We start from the raw sequence: 21,212 nt of genomic DNA, 5'->3' as shown, positions 1-21,212 counted from the left end.
TCCTCTAAAGCTCACTAATTAACACATTATATCTCATTTGTTTCATCTGTTAAAATCCCCAAATGATATGGTGCTAGGCATATGTTCATATTTACACTACAGACTAAGTGGTGTCTTCCCATTTAATCAGGGCAATAATAGTGAATAAGCACATTAAAGAAAAAGGTTAAGCTGTTCATTTAAATAAAATGAGCAGTGTTAAGTGGGAGGGGGAAGTGGGGATTCCAGTTCCTACCATAGACTGACAAAAAGAGAACTGCAATCATCCAGTCTCAAAACCTAAAACATCATTTTTGAAACTAAAAAACAAAACAGCAACCTTACACCTGTTTGGTAAATTCATTATCTGTCAGTTGAGATGTTTCCTTGCTGTACACATCACAAATTCTGTGTGTGTGTGTATGTGTTTGTGCATCAGGTGGTGTGTGTCGGCTCCATGGCTGAACTGGAGGAACTGACCGGAGTCAAAGTAACCGATCTGCACCGGGAGAGGTGAGTCACTGATTAGCTTGAACATTTACTCAGTTGTGTTTCCTTCTGCTGTGACAGAGCAACACCATCAGATTCACACGCTGTATGTGTACCTAGGTCAAAGTATCTGTGTATGAATGGCGTCCATTTAAATCCAGCCCCTGTCTCTGTAATTTGACCTGTCAAACAAGTGTGGGGGAACACAGATCACCGTTCTCCTCCGCTCCTCATCAGCTAATTACCGTTTATCATTTCCATGGGACTTGACATCTTTAATTGATGGAGGAGGCGGTCCGGTTTGCCCTGCTCCTGTGCTCGAGGTTGAATGTTGAAGAATTCTGCAGGCCTGGAAGACTTGGAAAAGTGATTTAAAATTCAGAAGAAGTAGTAAAACACTTTGAAGAAAATAACACCTGATCAGTTTCAGAGCATCTTACCAGATTTTTAAATTAGTGAAACTGCTGCAGAGGTTAGCAGCAGAAGTTTTAAAGTTGGAAAATGTAAAAAAAAAAAAAAAATAATAAAATGCAGTTTTTGTTTATTTAAACTTCAATAATTTATTTAGATAGTGATATGTGCATACACACATATAGTATTCACATAAGGCATGTTGTCTAAGGCTGCATGTAGTCTACATAATGCAGACATGAAAAAGGTTTTAATCTCCTGAGTTATGGGAAGAAAGCAAACAAGCATGTTTCCCAAAATGTCAAACTATTCCCCTAAAACACAGCTGACTACGGGGATGTTAATGTCATGAAGATGTCTTGGGGACTTGAGTTGACCTCTGTCTTTAGATGTATTGAAGTGAGAAAGAAGCCCAGATCTTTTTTTCAGAGCTTTTTTTTTTTTTACCAACTTGAAAAAAGTTTTGTACTAAAGTCAGGATGTATGGATCACGAACAGCTTAATGGACACACTCTAATCACTCCGAATTATAATATGCAAAGTGGCAAGCCAGATATGATAATGGCTCTGCCCACATTGATGGAAAGTGAACATTTTAACACAATCTTCTGTGTAACGCGCCACAAAAAACACATATTAAACTACTCAGAATGTACTCGGCACTGCACTTCTGTTGGGGAAAATTCCTGCTCTACACGCTCCCCTCCCTCTCTAGGCCCTGGAGCAGAGCTCTTAAAGAGCAGCAAAGCACTGCAACAACGCAGCTTTAGTGGCTAATAGTAGATTACCAACGATGTCATGTCATCGGCGGTTTATAGGCCCGAACTCTACAAATGTGTAGTTGTTTGTTGCTGGAGGGGAGAGGAGAGCAACTTTCTGTATATATTATTTTGATGTTTATTGATTTTTGTTCTGTGTTTGCTAAGAATAGGCTGTTTGATGTGGATTTTATGGACACATCACACAGGCTGACATTTTGTAACTACAAAAGTCAGGTTCATCTCTTTAACCCCCGGCTTAGGTAACTTCTCTGAAGCAAGCGTGACTTTTGTTTATAGTGTTACTCTCGGCGAGTCAGTATTTGGTGGAAAATAATCCATATCCTCGCGTCTGAAACTTATGACCCAAAGCAATAACTGCCATTATTCTGCTGCGTGTCAGCACAACATGAGCTCTGCTGTTCTTTTCTTAAACCCAGTTCCCAGCGGTGAAAGATTATAAAATCGTTGCTCTGGACTGCAGCCAGAAAGCCTATAGACCCATGGATCCATACGGCGTAGAAATGTGCAAACAGTTACCTATGGCCCTAATAAAAGCTGAAATAAAACAGAACTTGTTCAATTGTTATTGCATCCATCTGTCTCAACAGTTGCACTTTCTCTCTTTCTTTTCTTCCTTCTGCCCTCGCTTTTGTCTGCCCAGCATCGACACTCTGACAATCCCATCTCGGTGTGGTAAGGGCGTCCTGCGGAGGGTCACCGAGGTGTTTGACTGCTGGTTTGAGAGCGGCAGCATGCCTTACGCCCAGGTCCACTACCCCTTCGAAAACCGGAAGGAGTTTGAGGACACTTTCCCCGCTGACTTCATCGCTGAGGGCATCGACCAGACCAGGGGATGGTGAGCTGCAGATGAATGGATAGTTGGGTGAAGGGAACTAATTGAGGGATAGATGGGAAGAGGGTGACGGATGACAAGTGGAGACACACTTGCCTGCTGAGTTCATCGAGGGGAATTGATGAGAGCAGAGCAAGTATGCATGGGTGGACATAGTCTCGAATTTTTTGAATTTAATGGATTCATACGAGTCATTAATTATTATCAGAGGTTCCCATGGCTCCTTGATATCCTTGAATGTGTTTAAAACTTAGGAAAAAATAAACCAAGGCCTTGGAAGTGTCTCGGTATAAATAAAATGAATTGCGCCTTTGAAAATCCTTCAAAATTGTGTACTTGAACTCGTAGATAAGTCCCTGCGTCTGTAACTAACCTCATGCAGTAAGTTGTTTTGCTGTGTCGTGATACCACTTTGTCGGTAATTACTACACTTGAGAAGTGTTCAAGCATCAAGCCTCATTCTAATTGTTGCTTTAACAATAATTAACCTTGATGTGTGTCTCAAATTATGCCTCGTGAGGTCCTAGAATTTGAGGTAGTTGTGCATTTAAAGGTCCTTGAGTTTTGTGTTCATAACGGTGTTGGAACTTTTGTCTTATGTTTATTTGTACTTGCACTGACCTTGTGTACGGTGTTGTTGTCTTCTCCTGCAGGTTCTACACCCTGTTGGTGCTCTCCACTGCCCTGTTTGGCAAGCCACCCTTCAAGAACGTCATCGTCAATGGTTTGGTCCTTGCAAGGTCAGTCCATTTCCTTATTAAAAAAAAAAAAGAGAGAGACAATCGGCATGACTCTGTATTTTTCTGTTTGACTTGCGGCACATTGACAATGTGCAGGTGGTTTTTCAATATACTCTAAATTTGACCTTAAATAGGTTTATTGCAAGGATATTGATTTAACGACTCTGTTTGGTAATACAGCAACACATTGGTCCAACAGCTCGCTGATGTGTTTTCAATGTTTTGGGCAGAAATGGGCTTTATGAATGTTTGGCTCAGGTAATGCTCATCAGTAGAATTGATTTTAGTCTTCTCTGGGATTTGTTGACAATGCAAATAGATAATATATATATTGTCAGACTCATCCTTACAGTTGATTTCATATATAATATACATTTTAACATACGGTAATAAATCTGTACTCTTCAGACATCATTTAGCTTTCCATTGTGTTTCCTTGCCCCCACTAATCCTCTGTTTGCTGCCCCTCTATACCATCATTTTTTTTTCTTTTTTCTCTCTGTATTCATCTGCCCATTCATCTCCTATAATCTTTCTGCTGTTCTTCATGATCAGTGTGGTATGTGTGCTCTTAACATTTAGCCCTTGGAGCTGCTCCACAATAGGGCTGCTTGTCCTCAGCCCCCGGGGTCTAAACACAGTACTGGGCTCACAGGCCTGCTGACCTGGAAGGACTTGACTAATTTGAATACCAAGTGCATGCTTTCGAACATGCACTTTTGTGCATGCATGCGTGCGTCTGTGCATTAATGCCTTTGCTTTGTCTCATTCCTGCAGCGATGGACAGAAGATGAGCAAGCGCAAGAAGAACTACCCAGATCCGGGACTGATAGTGCAGAGCTATGGAGCTGATGCCCTCAGGTCAGTTCTGTGCTTGAATGTGAGCAAGTGTGTGTCTCTGAAGCCTAGTGCCTGTGGCAGAGCTGTGTGTGTTCACTTACCTTATGTTTTGAAAGGTTTAAATCACTATCTACACTTAAGCTGGAACTGTCCCAGGCCTACATACAGTAGACACACACCCATCCATACTCTACATACAGTCCAAGTGCATTCACAGAGTGTTTCTCCTCATACATTCTCTCCTTTGCCCTTAGCAGTAAGGGCTCCATGGCCATATGGCCTAATGAATAAAGCACTATGCAGTTGCACCATATGCTCACATATACAGTACACTGAAGAGTGAACTGAAGAGATAAAGAGGAAAAGGCGGCAGTGTGTTGCTATTCTGAGCTCCCATTTTCCCTTTTCTGGCTGAAAACTTAACTTACAGTGTGGCAATTATAGTATCATTACCTCCACGAGTGTTTTTACTGAAAAATGTTAGCAATATGAAAGTAAACAAGTTACAGACTGAAGTAAGTGAGAGTTTGTTTTTGTTTTTTTCAAAGGGTCAAAGTTTTCGGTTAAACTTGGTAAAGAGACAATTGTCCGCCTTCATCTTTGCTCATTTTAAGTTGATCAAACATTTATACCAGTTGATGTGTCAGTGTCAGTGTGTTGTGTATTTACATTCAGAGTTGTTACTATTAAAATCACTCGTGGCCTGTTGCATGAAGTTGCATCATTTCAGCTTGAAAACCTTTTCTAACCGGTCCAAACCAGAGAGCTGATGCCTGCCACTTATTATTATATTGATCTGGATTATTTTGTTTATTTGTCTAAAGTGTCTCTATTTAGCTGTAAGGGAGGAAAGAGATTAATTTGCACCATGATGCTTGTGTTGGTAAAATTAGGTTTTGGCAAAAAATATGTGCAAGACATATTCAAAGTGGACATTTAGCCTAATTGGTAAAGCTAATCCAATTCAAATATATTTGACAGTTGAAGATACAGCTTGTCCAACTGTGCTTTTATTATTTTCCTTCATTTTTTTCTTGATGTCCACAGAGGGGGGTGTTTTGTCTGTGGCTGAAGTTTATTGCAAGATTTCTCTGTATCTGTATCCTTTGGCTTATCAAAAAAAAAAAGAGACCAAAATTGAAATGCAGCTCTTGGCCACCAGCAGCACTTTGGAGGCGTGTTTCATCTGCAAAATGTCAAACAAATGAGCAGAAAGTGATTTTTAAACCTGAAGCTGCTCTTCTTATTTAGTTCACTGATGGTATACAGACAAGGATGCAGCTTCAATTAATGATGTGCATCACTCACTCACAGCACTGTACATAGTTTGCCTGCTTGCAGCACTGTATGGAAGGAAATGGTTCCAGTTTTTAACAGAATTCAATGGGGCGTTTTCTGACAGCTGCTGTACCACAAGTGGGTATACTTTGAAAACGGCAACTGCACTGTGGCTTTATATAGCAGATTCTAATCCATCGAAATTTACCTGGTCAGACTAGTCAGTGATTTTGGATAGGGTCTTGAGACTAAGATGAAACCATTAAACCACTGTGTTCTGTTACACTTGATGTGTATAGGCCACTGGCTCCCTATATCAGCCTCGGTTTGATACTGCAAACTTGAGTTGAGTTTACTTTATTTATCCCATAGGGCAATTCTGTTTCTACAGCTGACCACCGCACCACAATCACATACACAAGCATACATACTGTACAATTGAGGAGGAAAGTGCAAGACAGTGCAAAATTGAGATCAGGTAAGATAAAAGTACAAAAGTATAATAAATACATAAGTAGGGCAATATACATAAAAAACACATTGATAACTTAATGAATGAATAATTAATTCATGGTGTGGGTAGAGTAGTTTATTTTGCACTTGAATTTGTAAAGACACTACAGATTTCACTTACTGGTAAATTATTCATGGTTAGTAGCTTTGAATTTCAAAGATATACTCACAGAAAGTTAGGATGTTTGGCTTTTGGATTCAATTTCAGAATGCACCTAAAATGCACTATAACCTTTACAGGTGAACTTAATCTTCTCTAAACCTTTGAATGCACATGTCAAATTGTTCAATGTTTCAGTCCTTATTAAATAACATGCTGTTCTCTAACAAAGTGATTAACCATAAAAATCACAAGCATTGTCTGATTTTATTTAAATGTTCTGGTTCAATGACAGTTTGTATACAGTCCTCTTCTCTCTCCCTCTCCTCTCCACCATGTTCACATTTTGACATCATGATCCCAAGACAACACTTTGATCAAATTGATCAAGTTATTGAGACATAGAGATTTTTGTTGTGCTATAGCCACCACTGTTGTTAGCTTTTGTTTGAGATAAATAAATTACCATTGCATCCTTCTACTTAAAAGGCTTTCTTGATAGAATATCACTGTAGCATGAACTTGTTATAGGGATATTCTTGTCAAATATCCCTAACTTGAGTAGTGTATATTGTATTTTAGGTTTTATGTTGCTATTGCTTCAGAATTAGTTGTTACTTGTTCTTGTTGGAGAGTACATCTGAAATAACTCTGGAGATGAGCCGGTGCATATTCTCATAAACTCATAAACTCTGGAGATGTTTTGTCATTGCTGTGTCCTTTCATCATGATTGTCGGTGATTATTGAATAGTGCTTTTGCTTGAAATGCCCATCCCTAATATTTATGTTACTGTTCTATCTAGGTCCCCTCACAGGTGCTGCATGCGACCTCACTCACATGCCACATTTAAGCTTTCGTCCTCCCAAGATCTACCTGTTTACACACTGTATGTTTCTCATAACCGCTCCTGCTGCACACTCACATACTGTACTGTCTCCCCCTGTAGACTGTACCTCATCAACTCTCCTGTAGTGAGAGCAGAGAACCTGCGTTTCAAAGAGGAAGGTGTGCGGGACGTGCTGAAAGACGTCTTCCTGCCGTGGTATAATGCCTATCGCTTCCTGGTGCAGAACGTGCAAAGGTTACAGAAGGTACGTTTGTAATGAAGGGAACACAAGATCCTTATTTTTTAGTCAGTCCTACACTGTTTCCTCAGCTGTTCCTGGTGTAATGCTACAGCCGTTTGTTGCCAATAATAAGCAATTAATTATCAAGTAAATATTGGTGCAAAGAGGAAATTGAATTCAATGTTAATGCCATAAAACAACGTAGCACTAGCTGCAGTAATACATTTTTGTAATGTCCCTGTATCGTTATTGAATTTCAGGCTGGATATTAAGGGGCGATTTAAAAATCTTAGAAAGCAAAGAGAAGTCTTCAGGGATGCTTTGATCATGTGTTTTTTTTCTATTTTGGCATACATTGCTGAAGATGTACACTATATCACTTTCACATGGCCAATATGTTTTTTTTGTTTTACTTATAGAGCACACAGTTCTTCTCAGTCACAGACACCAGAGTATTAACCACAAGTGATCGATAGCTAGGAGTATTAATTCCGGTCCATCGATCGGCAATAATGATCTGTGGCCAATAAGTGGGGGCATTCCTAGAATTTAACTTCAGAGGGCTGTAGACTCTCCACACAGGGGAGTTCCTTAGTTAATGCTCACAGACAGTTTTACATCTTCCAAACTCCAGGGAGGAAATAGCAGCAGTAGTAAACTTTTAAATACCATTTGCACAAAGGGCACACAAATGTCAAAATTGCAGCAGCATTTGCTTTTTTCCCCCATAAATGGTGAGAGTCAGTATTTCTATATGTGGCTCTCCAAGCTACCGTTGGTTCTGCTTCTCTTCTCTATATGTGCCACATGTTACAAGATCAGTTTCAGCTATTTCATATCAACACTGCTGTGTATCCCCGTTCTAAAAAGTGGAAACTGGTCTTTCTTTATGTGTGATTGTGATTGTGTTTGTGCTTGTGTGCTTGTCTCTCTGTGTCAGGAGGAAGAGATTCGGTTTCTGTACAATGAGAACACACTGAAGCAGAGTGACAACATCATGGACAAATGGATTCAGTCCTTCACACAGTCCCTCATTCAGTTCTTCAAGGCTGAGATGGATGGTGAGGACACACACACTTCTAAAGACCACCCTTGTAATGGACATTAGCTTAGAAGATTTAATATCTTAAAATTCATCCCATCTGGCACCTTTCAGCCTGTTTCCATATTCATTGCTGAGTTTTCATTTCTTAACATCTGCTCTTATCAGATCTTACAAAAGAGATCTTGATGTTTATGAGATCACCTGTTAAATAAAGGTCAGATAAATACACTAACAGTAATTTTGTTGCTGCAGCTTACCGCCTCTACACTGTCGTGCCTCGCCTGGTCAAGTTTGTGGACATGCTCACCAACTGGTACGTCAGGACCAACAGACGCCGCCTGAAGGTGAGAGCAGCTTTTGGTAACCCTTTCATTTACAGGCCGTTAATTACGTGATAATTTCAAGAAATAGCGTTATAATGTCTAGAAATAGCCTTGAAATAATGGTCAATTTCATAGCAATGTCGAGAAATATAGCCAAGAAATAAAGATTGATTGCATTGAAATAACGGTCATTGGAAGTGTGACTTGGTGGAGAAAAATTCTGGGCTTTCCCAAAAAATCCAAAACATGAAAAGCATGTGTAATCTTTTGCCTTTATGAAAAACATGACACTACTATTAAATTGACCGTTATTTCTAGGCTTTATCTTGACATTACTACGCAATTAATTGTTATATCTTGACATTATAACGTAATTAATGGCCTGTAAATTAAAGGGTTACCCCCCCCCCCCCCCCCCCCTTTTTTTCTTTTAGTAATATACACATATCTGCCAACTGGGCACAAAACATACAACATTACATGAAAAGGGGAGGATTTGTTCATTAAGTAGAACAGCAGAGCCAAACATAAGCACATCTTACATTAAAATATAAAAATGCTTCTTGAGAATAGGGAAAAACATTTCTTATTAAAGGAATTGGCCTTATCTTTGTGATCTATTTGAAATCAGGTCTTACAGTTGACATGTAGCTGAGCCATTTTAACCAGTTCTCTTCAAGTTTGAATGTAATCCTCTCCATAACATATAAATTATAAATGATATCAATAAGGGTTACCCCTTTTTTTTAAAATCATTAATGTTAAATGAAGAAGATGGGTGTGGTTTTAGATGGCATCTCATAACTACAAGTGTATGCAGTGGCATTAGTGGCCATCACTACTAATAGTATCTGATGAGTTGAAAGTATAATCTGGGGACATTTTCTAGCAGTCAACATTTGAGATACATGCGCTGTCGAATTGCCAGGGCACTTCTGTCTTTTCACTGTTCCAAGAGGAGCGAATATGCTGACGTTTGTGTGTGTGTGAACTTTGTAGGGAGAGAGTGGCACCGAGGACTGCCTGTGGGCGCTGGAAACCCTCTTCAGTGTTCTGTTCTCCATGTGCAGGCTGATGGTGAGTCATCCTGCTCCTGTGTGTGAGACCCTGCGTTTGAGTGACTGAGAGAGAAAGGAGACTGTATGGGGGAAATTTTCTTGTGGTGAGGTTTTGATTTTGTGTGTGCACAAAGACGCAGAGAAATAATGCCTGTTATGGCAGAGGTGTGTGTGTGTGTGTGCTGGCAGAGCTATGAATAATGCATGAGCAGTAGGAGTTTATATTTATAACACATTGAAGATGTTTGCATGTGAGGCGAGAGGCACGCTAAGAGGCAGTTTGCCTAACCCAGATCAATACAGATCAGCTGTGAGCTATATAAATTAATTAGCTATGGTTGAAATGGAAGAGAATCACATTAGAAGTAACCTCACTCTGGCACGATTCAGTTTGAACTTTTGTACCAATTGAGGGGAGAAAAAAAAAGATACAGTAAAAAATGTGTTTTGTATGCTGATTTTTATAGCTGCCACTGACTTTCAGACCTCATGTCAGAAAATGTAAATTAACTACAGCACAGATCTTTGAATAATCTCCCTCTCTTGTGCTTCCTCTCATGTCTACTTGCTTTTATTCCCTCTTTCACCTCAGGCTCCCTTCACACCCTTCATTACGGAGATGATGTACCAAAATATGCGCCACCTCATCGACCCCGCCTCCGTCGAAGAGAAGGACGCCAGCAGCATCCACTATCTCATGCTGCCCCAAGTCAGGTCGGGGAAACTCTCTTCAATAAAGCAAAGACGGCTGGCTTCCTGATACAAACATTAGAGAGGGCCTTTAAATGTTGCGCACAAAACTTACTTACTGATACCTGATACCTGAGAGCTGTGTCTGTTTACGCTAAGGAAAGTGGCTCATGCAAAAGTCAGGACCACCTGCAGATTTCTGAACCAACAAAGACGATATACAGAAACACTGGCACAAAACAAACAGACATTAGTAGTCGACTGGATTTGTGAAGCAGGCGCCCAGCTTCCTTTCAATTAGGACCACACTCAGGACAGTGAGCTCAAAAATGTTTTAAAAAAGAGAAAAGAACAGAAGCATGTTTTCTTTTCTTTTTCTTTTTTTCCTTTTACACATGTTCATGTCTTATTTACATGGGTCTTTTCTATTATAATAATACAAGGAAATAAAAAATTAACCAAGTACATCTTAGTATATAAAGAAAAAAAAACATTAACAAACAAGGGGCGTTTTAGGGAAATATACCTTTTCCATTGCTTTCAGATGTCATCGAATTTAGATTGCTGAAGTGATAGTGATTGAAAAAGTGATTCTTTCCATCACAAATATGTCGTAAATTATATGAACAGATGGGATTTCGGGCTTAAGCCATTTCTTTGTGATTGTTTTTCTAGCAGCTAAACTCGGATTCAAAGAGCCCATGTCGTCATATCTTGAAGAACCGATTTTGCTTGTTACACAGATCCCACTGATCTTTAAACCTGTCGTCTGTATTGAGACAATTCAGTTTCCTCATCTTCTTAAAATATTGTGGTTAATGGGAGCCAGCCGGATTAATTAGAGAAATTTACATATTCTTAAAACGATGTCCTGAAGCGATTTGTGGTGGAGGAAGGACACCTTGCCTGAAATCAAAGGCACCTGCGAAAGCATGGGAAAAAATAAATCGACAAAGAACTGCTGAGGCTCACAGCCAAGGCAACATTTTTAAAAAGCCAGGCATTTTGTTCTATTTATTGGCTTTTTAACCATCATCTAACAACTAAATGAATCAGTGGATATTATCAGGATTGGTCTGATTCAGCTCATCAGATCACTTCAACTTATCATCACACATTTAAAGCAGAATGTCAGATGAACAATAAAGCACTAAATGTATGTGACAATTTTCATGTACAAAGCCAAAACAAGCAGCTCAGTCATAATAAAACCTCAGGTTAGATCAGGCTGGAGTAAATGTAGCAATCATTAGACAGGTCCTGAAGGGAACCCTGTTTTACTACCAATAACTTTTCATATTTCTCTGCGACAGAGCAGCAGCCCTGTATCTAGCAGGATGTGTCGTAGCACACTTCAGCAGAGCAGACGCTCACTGAATCTTGAAGAGTTTTAACAAAGTGAAGGAAACAAGGGGTCATTTGGTTTAAAAACTGCTGTTCTTGCCTCACAGTCTCCCCACAGTGAGCCCCCCTTGTGTTAGCTCCCGTTCTCTTGCAGGATTTCCAGAGCCTAATCAGTTTCAGCCAGACTGTGTGGCCTTACTTCACCCCCATGGTATCACACTCTGAACTCAGAAGAGAAGCTTTTGAAGCTTGACTGTCCGCAGCAGTTTCTCGATCCGTGTCAGCCTTCAGAGCCAGCCCTTTATGTCTTAACACAATTTCTCCTCTTTGTTTGTGCTGATTGTCATCTTCATCTGTGATCTCTTTTTCACTCTCGTGCTCTTTTTGTAAACCCCCCCCTCCCATTTAATCGTGGCATAGGGAATACATTTAGGATTTTTGATAAATATTAATTGCTATATTATTGCTTCCCCCAGATAACGGTTTGTTCTGTGTGCTTGTGTGTCACACCACAGCTCATGGTTCTTTGTTTCTGAATGATAACAGTGAATCAGAGATGATGCATTTTCTACGCTGGCACAGAGTCAGTTCCAACCAACAAACAGGTCATCTGATACGGAGAAACCCTCCTCCAGTCTCAGTACTATCTTCTCTAATAATCAGCCAAACTCGAATTGTATTTTTAGTGTAAAAACTGTTGATATCTCTCTAGGTCTCCAGAGACAGAAGGAGGGCTTGCCTTGCCTCACAAAATACCATCATTTCATCCCCTTCACTTCAATTACTTCAGTATAATGTGTTCCTTGGTGGCTGATTGGTTTTGTTAATGCCTTGGAGGTCTTTTTTTTATTTTAATTGCCAAAACTTAATTGCGTCATCTTTAACTCTACAAAAAGATCTGACATAATTTAATATCCATTTGATGTTTGCATAAGGAAAATAGTGTATAATCTCCTCTGTCACTCGGACAGCACCCACCACCACCACCACCACCACCGCTGCTGCTTTATTAGCTGCATGTCCCTCCTGTTTGTCGGATGGGACCACTTCACCCTCCTCCCAAAGGTCAGCCACCAATCAGGCGGTGGGAGCAGCTGCTTCTCAATCAGCTCAATAAATGACGGACTGTTTCTGGCATCCACTCCTCTGTCATTTTACTACACTGTTGTATGCACACAGGGTGAAGAACACTGCAGGAATACATGAACAAGCACACACACACACACGAGAGAGTCTAGGTTCCTGCAGACAGTTAGGGCTAATATCGCCATTATGCATGATTATCAGTGGCTGTGCAGCTCTAATTTGAATTCAGAGGTGGAAGTCTCAGTCTCAGTTTACCTTATTAGTGGATGTTCCACAGTTGGCACTGATGGTTCTGAACTCTGTCTTCGTTTCGATTTGTGCTACTAACCTTGTCTAGTACTATTATTAATTCCCCTCAATAGAACACCCATTTGAATTTCTAAATCACCACTAAGTAGAGGATGGCGAGATGTCACTCACTGTAACAAAGGCACATCCACCCACAGCCTGTGCCCTGAAATTGTTCGGAGTTTCACAGAATATCAAATAATTATCCCGAAAAGTTGAGATGTTTTGAATAACGCTCAAGGTCATGCAGCACCCTCACAATTAGCTCAAATTTACCAAAGCCCAGCTAATAATAGCTGTGTTCGATGCTCGGCACACTTCAAGTAGTTTTCTCACTGCGGTAACACAACTCCTAATATGCTGATACTCACACTTTCTTTATTTTTGTGTCTGTTTTTCAGGGAGAGTGTGATTGACAAGCGCATTGAGAGCGCTGTCTCTCAGATGCAGTCTGTGATTGAGCTGGGCAGAGTGATCCGAGACAGGAAGACCCTGCCCGTCAAGGTGAATCATCAACTGAACTCCACTCACTCATGCACTCCTAGTGTTCAGGTTTCACTGGATTAAAATTATAGTACACAAGATCTTAAATTTTGCTATTTTCAAGTGAATGTATGTATATATTTTGTGTACTGTGTTATCGATTGTAAATATACAAATGTATGAAATTTTAAGGAGGATGAAATTGAAATTTGAAATTGGTTGTCAAGTTGATTATTTGTATTTCAGTACCCACTGAAGGAGGTGATAGTTATTCACCAGGATCCAGAGGCTCTGAGAGACATCCAGTCCCTGCAGAAATACATCCTGGAAGTAAGTCATTTGTTTTTATATATTTTTATTTTAATATTCAAGTATTTATTTATTAGTTTTTGTTTTTTGTTTTTTACAAAGAACAGCCCTTATGTTGTGTGGTAATTATACGTTTTGTTTAGTCTTGAAGTTGCCATTTTTCCAGTGCTCTGTTTCAAGTCAAAAGGAGCATTTCTGCTCATCTTTCCGATGTCATGATTCCCTTAAATCTACTTTTTTTGGTTTGAAAAAAATGGCAGGGGTCTAAGAGCCAATTTTTTATGGTGGTACAGCAAAGAGCCACATTATATTGCTTGCTGTGGGAAAACAGTGCAGGTCGTTAACTGATTAATAACCATTAACTGAAAAGATCTGACGCGAGTGGCAACGCAATCCTCTATGGGAGTTTTTTTTTCTTGTCATTATAAAACACACAAGCTTTGGAGCCACGTCCACTGAGCTCTGTCTCAGCTGACGGTGCTCAGGTGGAGGTTGGATCTTATTGGCCAAGAGCCGCGGGTTGGCCACCCCTGTTCTATGGTAAAAAGAAGCATCAGGTACATCCTTCCTAAAACTCCAAAGCCACTACTGTACGTTGACTCAGTTGATGGGATAAAGATCAGAAGGAGAACATCTTCATCTGCTCTTTGTAACTCCCGCTGTCGTTATAGTTTCTGTGCCGGGTTAATTTAAAAAGCGGGGTGGAGTGGATGCCTTGGAAAATGATTTCACATTTGATCTTCTCCAGTTTAACCACAAGCAAGCACCTCATCAAATTCAGGATGGAAACACACATTATGTTTCCTTCTAGTTCAGCTGTTTATCAGTTTGTGTACCTGTGTTACACAGTGTCACTAGTTATATGCATCATTATTCTGTAGTTTATCATCATCTTGTACCTTTCATAGTATATGTAGTTTACAATGTTACTGAGTTCAATTCCCAATGTAAGGTCATGGCTTTTTGCTATCCAGACACCCACAACATTTCCGACATTAAATAAACATGTATTCATGAGCACTGAGTGTGTGTTATAATAGGTTTTCCCAAAAGTGACATTATCCCTGCACCCCAGAGAGTCTCGATGGCAGCAGAAATCGTAGATTGATGACACGAGTCTGTTGAGTTAATTCAAGCGTTGTTCAAGGAAGTTAGGAAATGCTGACTCATACTGCAGGAAGCCTTTAAATTTACATTACATTATTCCTCTGTGTGTGGTTTTGATTTTCCACTAACAAAGTTTAAGATGTCAGTGTTGTTCCAACATCCCTGCTACTGTCATAAGTAAGAACGTTGTCACCTCTGCAGGAATGCTGAATCTGTCCCCTTCATATTAAATAGATTATTCATGATATCTATTTCATTTTAATCTTGCTAGATCTCAAGATGAGAAATTACTGATGCATCATAGATTGAAAATTCATTCCATCTCATTCCCATGTGGTGCTGAGCAGGAAAACTGATAGAACCTTTGTGGACTATGTGGGAAAAGAGTTTCTGTTGTAACCTTCTGTTGTGTCCTCCCAGCTTTATATTAGCTCAGGCCACTTCTTATCTCACTCTGTTTCATTTCTGGTTGGGAAACATTTAACCTTGCTGGCTTCTTGCTTCCCTCCAGTAAACAAGGTTCATTTGATCAGAATTGAGAGCAATAAGGTCCTGCAACCCGGGAAGAACCCCCAAGCTCTCTTACAATGTTACGAAGTTTTAGTCGATGAACTCTGAAATCACCTTTTTACTTATTACTGTATATGATTTTCTCTATTGTGATCCACTCACTATTTCTGATTAACTAGTCATTTTCTATCATGCATTATGATTTCTTTCATACCACGTAATCAAGCACCAATGGGACAGTAAGCTCAAAAACGATTCATCAGGTTCTTTTCTCACTGGCAGGGATGGAAATCATCTTCATTAAAATTTTAATAGTACCACTACTTTTATCAACAGCATTTATTGATTCAGTACTATAATGGTACCACTATTGGTACTTATTAGTAAAGCAAATTATGAACAGTTAACAGTTAATATTGCTTTATTTCCTCATATCTACTCAATGGATATTAAAACCTTCCATGCCTCCTTCATCCCTTGTCCCAGGGCTATTGCCCTTTTCAAATCTTTATGTGAGTATTATTTTATAGTCAAATATTAACTTTTAATTTCCACTGTTATTGCCAACATCAACAGGCCTACTGACGAGTTGATTCATAGCCGACTTGCTCAGAGCGAATTGAATTGAGGCGGGTTGTAGCTACGGCACAAAGTTTTACATTTGACTTTTATAGGTTGTAACAAATCACTCAGCTGAAGGTGGGACCCGTCAGAAGTGCCTGTTCGGCTACACAAAGCAGTGCATGCTACTGGCACCAGTGCTGTTGTTGGCATATTTCAAGACTTTGACTAGTTCCTGACATTACACCAGTGACATCACAGTCTTACTGTAACTTGTAAAAAAATACAAAGACACAGCAGCAAAATGTTTCTCAGGAAGTGTTATTTTGAATAATAATGATTCCAATTTTATTGCCCCTTTCTTCAAGCAAAACATGAATTTAATGAATTTCAGAGGGAGGTGAGGCACAGAAAGGATCAGCTGTCCCTTGTTAATGGCCACACTTTTTTTTTTTTGGTCAGCTTTGCTTGGCAGACGAGCTCGTTGATGAGTACACTATCTGCTGAGTTTCCAGTGAGCTCAAGCTGCTCTAAAGAAAAGCCAATTGAGTTTCCTTTTGAGCTGATGGAGGCCTGGATTCATTGTAATGCTCTAAGTCAACACACACACACACACTGCCAAATATCTCCTCAAGGTAAAACAAAGGCTCTTTTTGTAGGCTTTTTTCGAAGTAGAAGTTTGTGAGCTGCTATTTTCAACCCGTCACTGCCCTGAAGTTTATTACACAACAGTAGTGCATCCATGCTCTCTCAGCAAGTCAACTGTGCTCGAACTCAGCTTCAACTTAGTGTGATTGACTGACAGTAGCTGTGCGTGGCAGACCTGGGTGGACACCAGTATGTAAATTTCATATCTCTCTATTGCCTCACAAAATATGACTGGATCACAGATGTTCTCCATTTGGACTGAGGTAGTGATGAATAGAAGAACTGGCCTGTTGGAGATTCAAAGACAGACTGGCTTACTGAATGGTTGATTTCATGGTTGACTCGCTCTCTGAATGTGTAACTTAATACATTTTTATTTGCTCTTTACAGCTTATGCCTGGGGCAGTTAAGATCTTTTTATGAGACGTTTTGTAAACTTTAATGTTAAATTGTAATGAGATTGGAATTTGATTTCCAGTGTTGCTTTCAATTCAATTTCTTTTTTTCCTGTTATATCATATAATGTTTTTGGGGGGCTGCAGTTACAAACTGGTAGATTTCTCCTGAAAAGAAAATTGAAAAACTGAACAAAGTTCACCTGACAATTATTTAAAAGGTTTTTGTTGCAGGATGAACTTCTGAAGTTTAACCAATAAAAAGCAATCCTTTAATTTGAATGGCTACTGTCAAGACAACTTTCTTTACCTATTTCTTTGCGCATGTTTGGCTGTATTACAGTAGTACACATAATTAAAATTTTATTTATAATTTAAATACTGAAATAAAAGCAGTTTTATACCTAGTTTCACGAATCTCCTTATATTTGAACATAAGTTTGTATTATTTTAGTTTTTGTGGCATGCTAAGCTGTAGTTTCTGTCCATACTTGAGATATTTACTCTCTCTACAGGAAACTACAAGACCTTAACATTACCTTTTCCAATGCATAATGTGTGTCTGTTTTGTGTCCTCCAGGAGCTTAATGTGCGCCAGTTGACACTGTCAACGGACAAGGACAAGTACGGCATCCGTCTGAGAGCCGAGCCAGACCACATGGTGCTGGGCAAGAGACTAAAGGGGGCCTTTAAAGCCATCACTGCTTCTATCAAGGAGCTCACCAGCGAGAAGCTAGAGGCCTTCCAGAAGACAGGTATGTCTCCTATACTCACATACACGGAGGAAATGTTTCAGTAATTTACATTTATTTACATTATTTACAACAGGTTTTGTTATTATTCGCAAGAATATTTTTGTTCTCTCTCTCACACCTGCCAAAAAAAGGGAAGAGTAGGCAGTGATTTTATTTACCAAATACTGAATTGGTGAACAGCAGTTGGTTAGCAATAGGGTTACACCACTGATGCATAGTGTCAAAATATATATTTTATATAGTAAATAATGAAACACCTATAATTAAGTCTGCAAACGTTGACCAGTTTATCCTCAGAAACCCTAACCTTAAACCCTCTGAAACTCCAATCAGAGGTGGAGTACGGATCAAAGCAGTGCAAGGTATCTTGTCTCTCCAATTATAGAAAGACGAGGAGAGCTCCCTGGGTCTCTGGGGATGGAAGCAGAGGAGGTCAGCTGGGCTGTGGGAACTTAACATTTCCAATCACTTGGATGTTTGAAGTCTGGCCAATTGGAAGGCAGAAATAAGGATGAGCAATGGAAAGAAAGTGGTAGATGTGGCAGAGGATGTGGGAGAAATGATGGAGAGGGGAAACTCACAGATGAATATCATGTTAGAGTTCAGTAAATTGAGAGCCAAGGTGAGATGTGTTGAGTTCGCAAGACACTGAACTGTATAATTCAGAACCTATGTTTGTTTTTTAGTGGACAATATTTAAGGGAACGTAGGGAAAGGATAGAAAAGGTTGGACAAAATAAACGTCCATCTGTGTGATCAAGTGGAAGAAGCAGCGACGGTGAATGAAATAATCCATCCATGGAAGAGTTAACGGCTCACATGCAGTTGAAAGCTTTTACTTTTAACCTTTTGAGCAATTTCTCACTGCAGAGTCCATGACTCCAAAAACCAGAAGGCTTTTAATTTGGCAAGAAACTATTTGTGGGTTGATGGCCATTGGTTCTGTTACTCATTATTCTTTACCTGTGCCTTTTGATCCCATCGTTTCTGATGAGGTAGAAGAAAAAAGGTTCAGAGGGAAGGTGGGGAAGAGCAGAGAAGCAGGGAGGGACACAGGAAATCAAAGTGTGGAAATATAGGATTAGAGGGGATTGGAGTGACTGTTTCACCCAGCCTCTGGGTGTGGAGAAGTGAAGAGGAGAACGGAACACGGTCATGGTTTTTAGTCAGAACACAGACGTGGGTAATTGCTGCCACTGGCAAAATGGAGATATAAACCTGACTCAATGGCGTTGGCTGCATTGTTTAAAATCTTCACTCTTCATGTGGATGTGGCCAGAAAGACTGCACTGTAAGGAATCTTAAAATAGCAGTCCCGACCAAAGCTTATTCAAAACAAAGCTTCAGTCTGCATGCAAGCCAGAGCACTTTATTTGTTACCACCGAGTGTAATTGAAACCTTTAGGAACCTTCTCAGGAGACAAAACACCATATAGACTCATTTCAGCCGGCAATTTATTCGATATTCAATTAGCAGGATAGAGGGAGCTAAATTATCATCATTAACTTGATCATAATGGGCATCAGTAAGCATGGTGCTATGACTTATCATTCTCCTCTAAATGATACATTCACTGTTTGTACAATTACATCATATGTTTTTCTCTGTTGCATCAAGAATTCATGAATTTTGTAGATATTCACAATAGTGAAATGGAACGGTTATACATTGTTGTAGTTGTCCCCTCACACTTTACTTATCATCAACATGTAATAATCTCAACTTCATATTGGTCACCAAGACTGAAACCCAAACTCACAAATACTACACAGTGTTTTGTGAATTATTAATCATTTTCTCAGGCTTTGGGAGTTTGTCCAAGCAAAAAAAAAAAGCAATAACTTTCAAAAAGTATTTATTTTGAATGTTATTATAATTTATAATATTATATTGCTCATTATGTCCAAAATAACTGTTACCAATTAGCTGCTCTCCCAACCCGTAAGGAAAGTCTTATTGTTTGTGATCTGAAAATAAACACTTTTTAATGAGTGAATGTTAAGTATGGTCTGTATCTTGTTGTGCCCCCTGGAGCTGTGTAATTTACAGAAATGTGGGCTGATGGTGCTGAAACAGTGTGGGGGAATTATGTATGAACCGTATGTTTATTAACTTCACTGGTGTTTATGGTGGTATCAGCTGTTCCTAATGTTGTCTTGCCGCTGTGGATAATTTAAAGGATCCATCATGGTGGACGGCCACGAGCTTCATGAGGAGGACCTGAGGCTGATGTACACCTTCGACCAGAGTTCAGACTCGGCTGCACAGTATGAAGCGCACTCTGACGCACAGGTACACTCCACTCATATTAGGCACTGTGTTGTTCCAATTAGATATATTTAATTCAATATTTTAGCTCTGCATTTTAAGTTTAACACCACAGTGATCATAGCGAATCCCCAGGAAACTAAGAAGCAAATGATTTTTATGTCGAAGTGCCAAATTCTCGAGAGACAAAAAAACACCCTTTTTTTCTAATCAAAGTAACAGTTGAACATTTTAAAAAGTCTTCATCTGTGTTCTTGCCAAGAGATGGATCAGAAGATGTATACTATTTTCCTAGTAGCATGGGAAAAATAGAAGCTACAGCCAGCAGCTAATAGCCATTAAGTTTAGCTTAGCATAAAGACTGGAAGCAGAGGGTAACGACTTCATTTATCTCTTTGCTTTTCTTTTTTCTCCTAATATCAATATCACAATCATGGCGAAAAATGCTAAAGACGACTTTTGAATGACACCAATTAACATGTTATAATCAAAGTGTGAAAAGGGCAAGTTGTGTTTTTGCAGGGGGTCCATGTGTCAGAGCAGCAACCAATAATTTTGAGGTTGCCAGCTAACCTGCAGACACTTTAGGAAATGACTGCAGCAAGCCAAGAAATAATTTAATCTTGATGCTAAGCTATGCTAATAGTCTCCTGGCTGTGTGGTGTCATTTTTCTCACTCGGCTCTCAGCCTAAAAGTATATATTTTTTAAAAGGTGCAAATGTTCTTTTGACCTGGTAGTCGTGTTTTTTAAACAAAGAAATTTAGATATTTTATTACATAAATAATACTGTCAATCATCCTGAAGTACCTTCCTTCTCTCCCTCTCTCTTTGCCCCTACATTACTTACTGTTGTTGTGTAGATTGAGCTACAAAGTGTAATGTAATTGGATCTAATAAAAAGGAAGCTGCTCTGCTGCTGATCCTGCACCAAGCTGCCATATACTGTAAAGGCATTTATGTGTTTTTTTTTCTGAGAGTGTGATGTATGAAATCATTCCACGGCCAAGTGGAATCCAGCATCTATACGTTTCCCACAGGCCCCGTCTAATCAGTGCTCCTCCAACCGTACACATGCCACACGGCTGCACCTTAATACCAGTTTACTGAGCTGGCTTTTTAATTCTCTGTTACTCTCGCTCGCTCGCTCGCTCGCACCGACTTTCCAGCTCCCATCTGTCTGGCTCTCTGTTCTTTCTCTCCTCTTATTCTTTTCTCTGTTGCCTTTGTGTACCTTTCTCTGTCACCCTGTCATCTCTTTCCCTCCTACTTCCCATGGCAGGGCTGGCAGCAGCTCAGCCCCACACAA

At 39.7% G+C, this 21,212-nt stretch overlaps 1 protein-coding gene across 1 annotated transcript in view; it reads left to right on the top strand.

The window, feature by feature from the left end:
- iars1 (isoleucyl-tRNA synthetase 1) overlaps positions 1 to 21,212 on the top strand; it is a 54,210-nt gene that overhangs the window by 25,506 nt on the left and 7,492 nt on the right. The window contains exons 15-27 of the mRNA XM_083972619.1: positions 419 to 492; positions 2,302 to 2,496; positions 3,147 to 3,233; positions 4,011 to 4,094; positions 6,913 to 7,057; positions 7,974 to 8,094; positions 8,331 to 8,422; positions 9,401 to 9,478; positions 10,052 to 10,173; positions 13,269 to 13,371; positions 13,597 to 13,680; positions 17,461 to 17,635; positions 19,816 to 19,928. Of these exons, the coding sequence (XP_083828745.1) occupies positions 419 to 492; positions 2,302 to 2,496; positions 3,147 to 3,233; positions 4,011 to 4,094; positions 6,913 to 7,057; positions 7,974 to 8,094; positions 8,331 to 8,422; positions 9,401 to 9,478; positions 10,052 to 10,173; positions 13,269 to 13,371; positions 13,597 to 13,680; positions 17,461 to 17,635; positions 19,816 to 19,928 (1,473 nt within the window). The remainder of the gene's footprint in view (positions 1 to 418; positions 493 to 2,301; positions 2,497 to 3,146; positions 3,234 to 4,010; positions 4,095 to 6,912; positions 7,058 to 7,973; positions 8,095 to 8,330; positions 8,423 to 9,400; positions 9,479 to 10,051; positions 10,174 to 13,268; positions 13,372 to 13,596; positions 13,681 to 17,460; positions 17,636 to 19,815; positions 19,929 to 21,212) is intronic.

This window comes from Trachurus trachurus (assembly GCF_905171665.1).
Source record: "Trachurus trachurus genome assembly, chromosome: 5".
Classification (NCBI taxonomy): Eukaryota; Metazoa; Chordata; class Actinopteri; order Carangiformes; family Carangidae; genus Trachurus; species Trachurus trachurus.
This window is presented reverse-complemented; position numbering and strand designations above follow the sequence as displayed.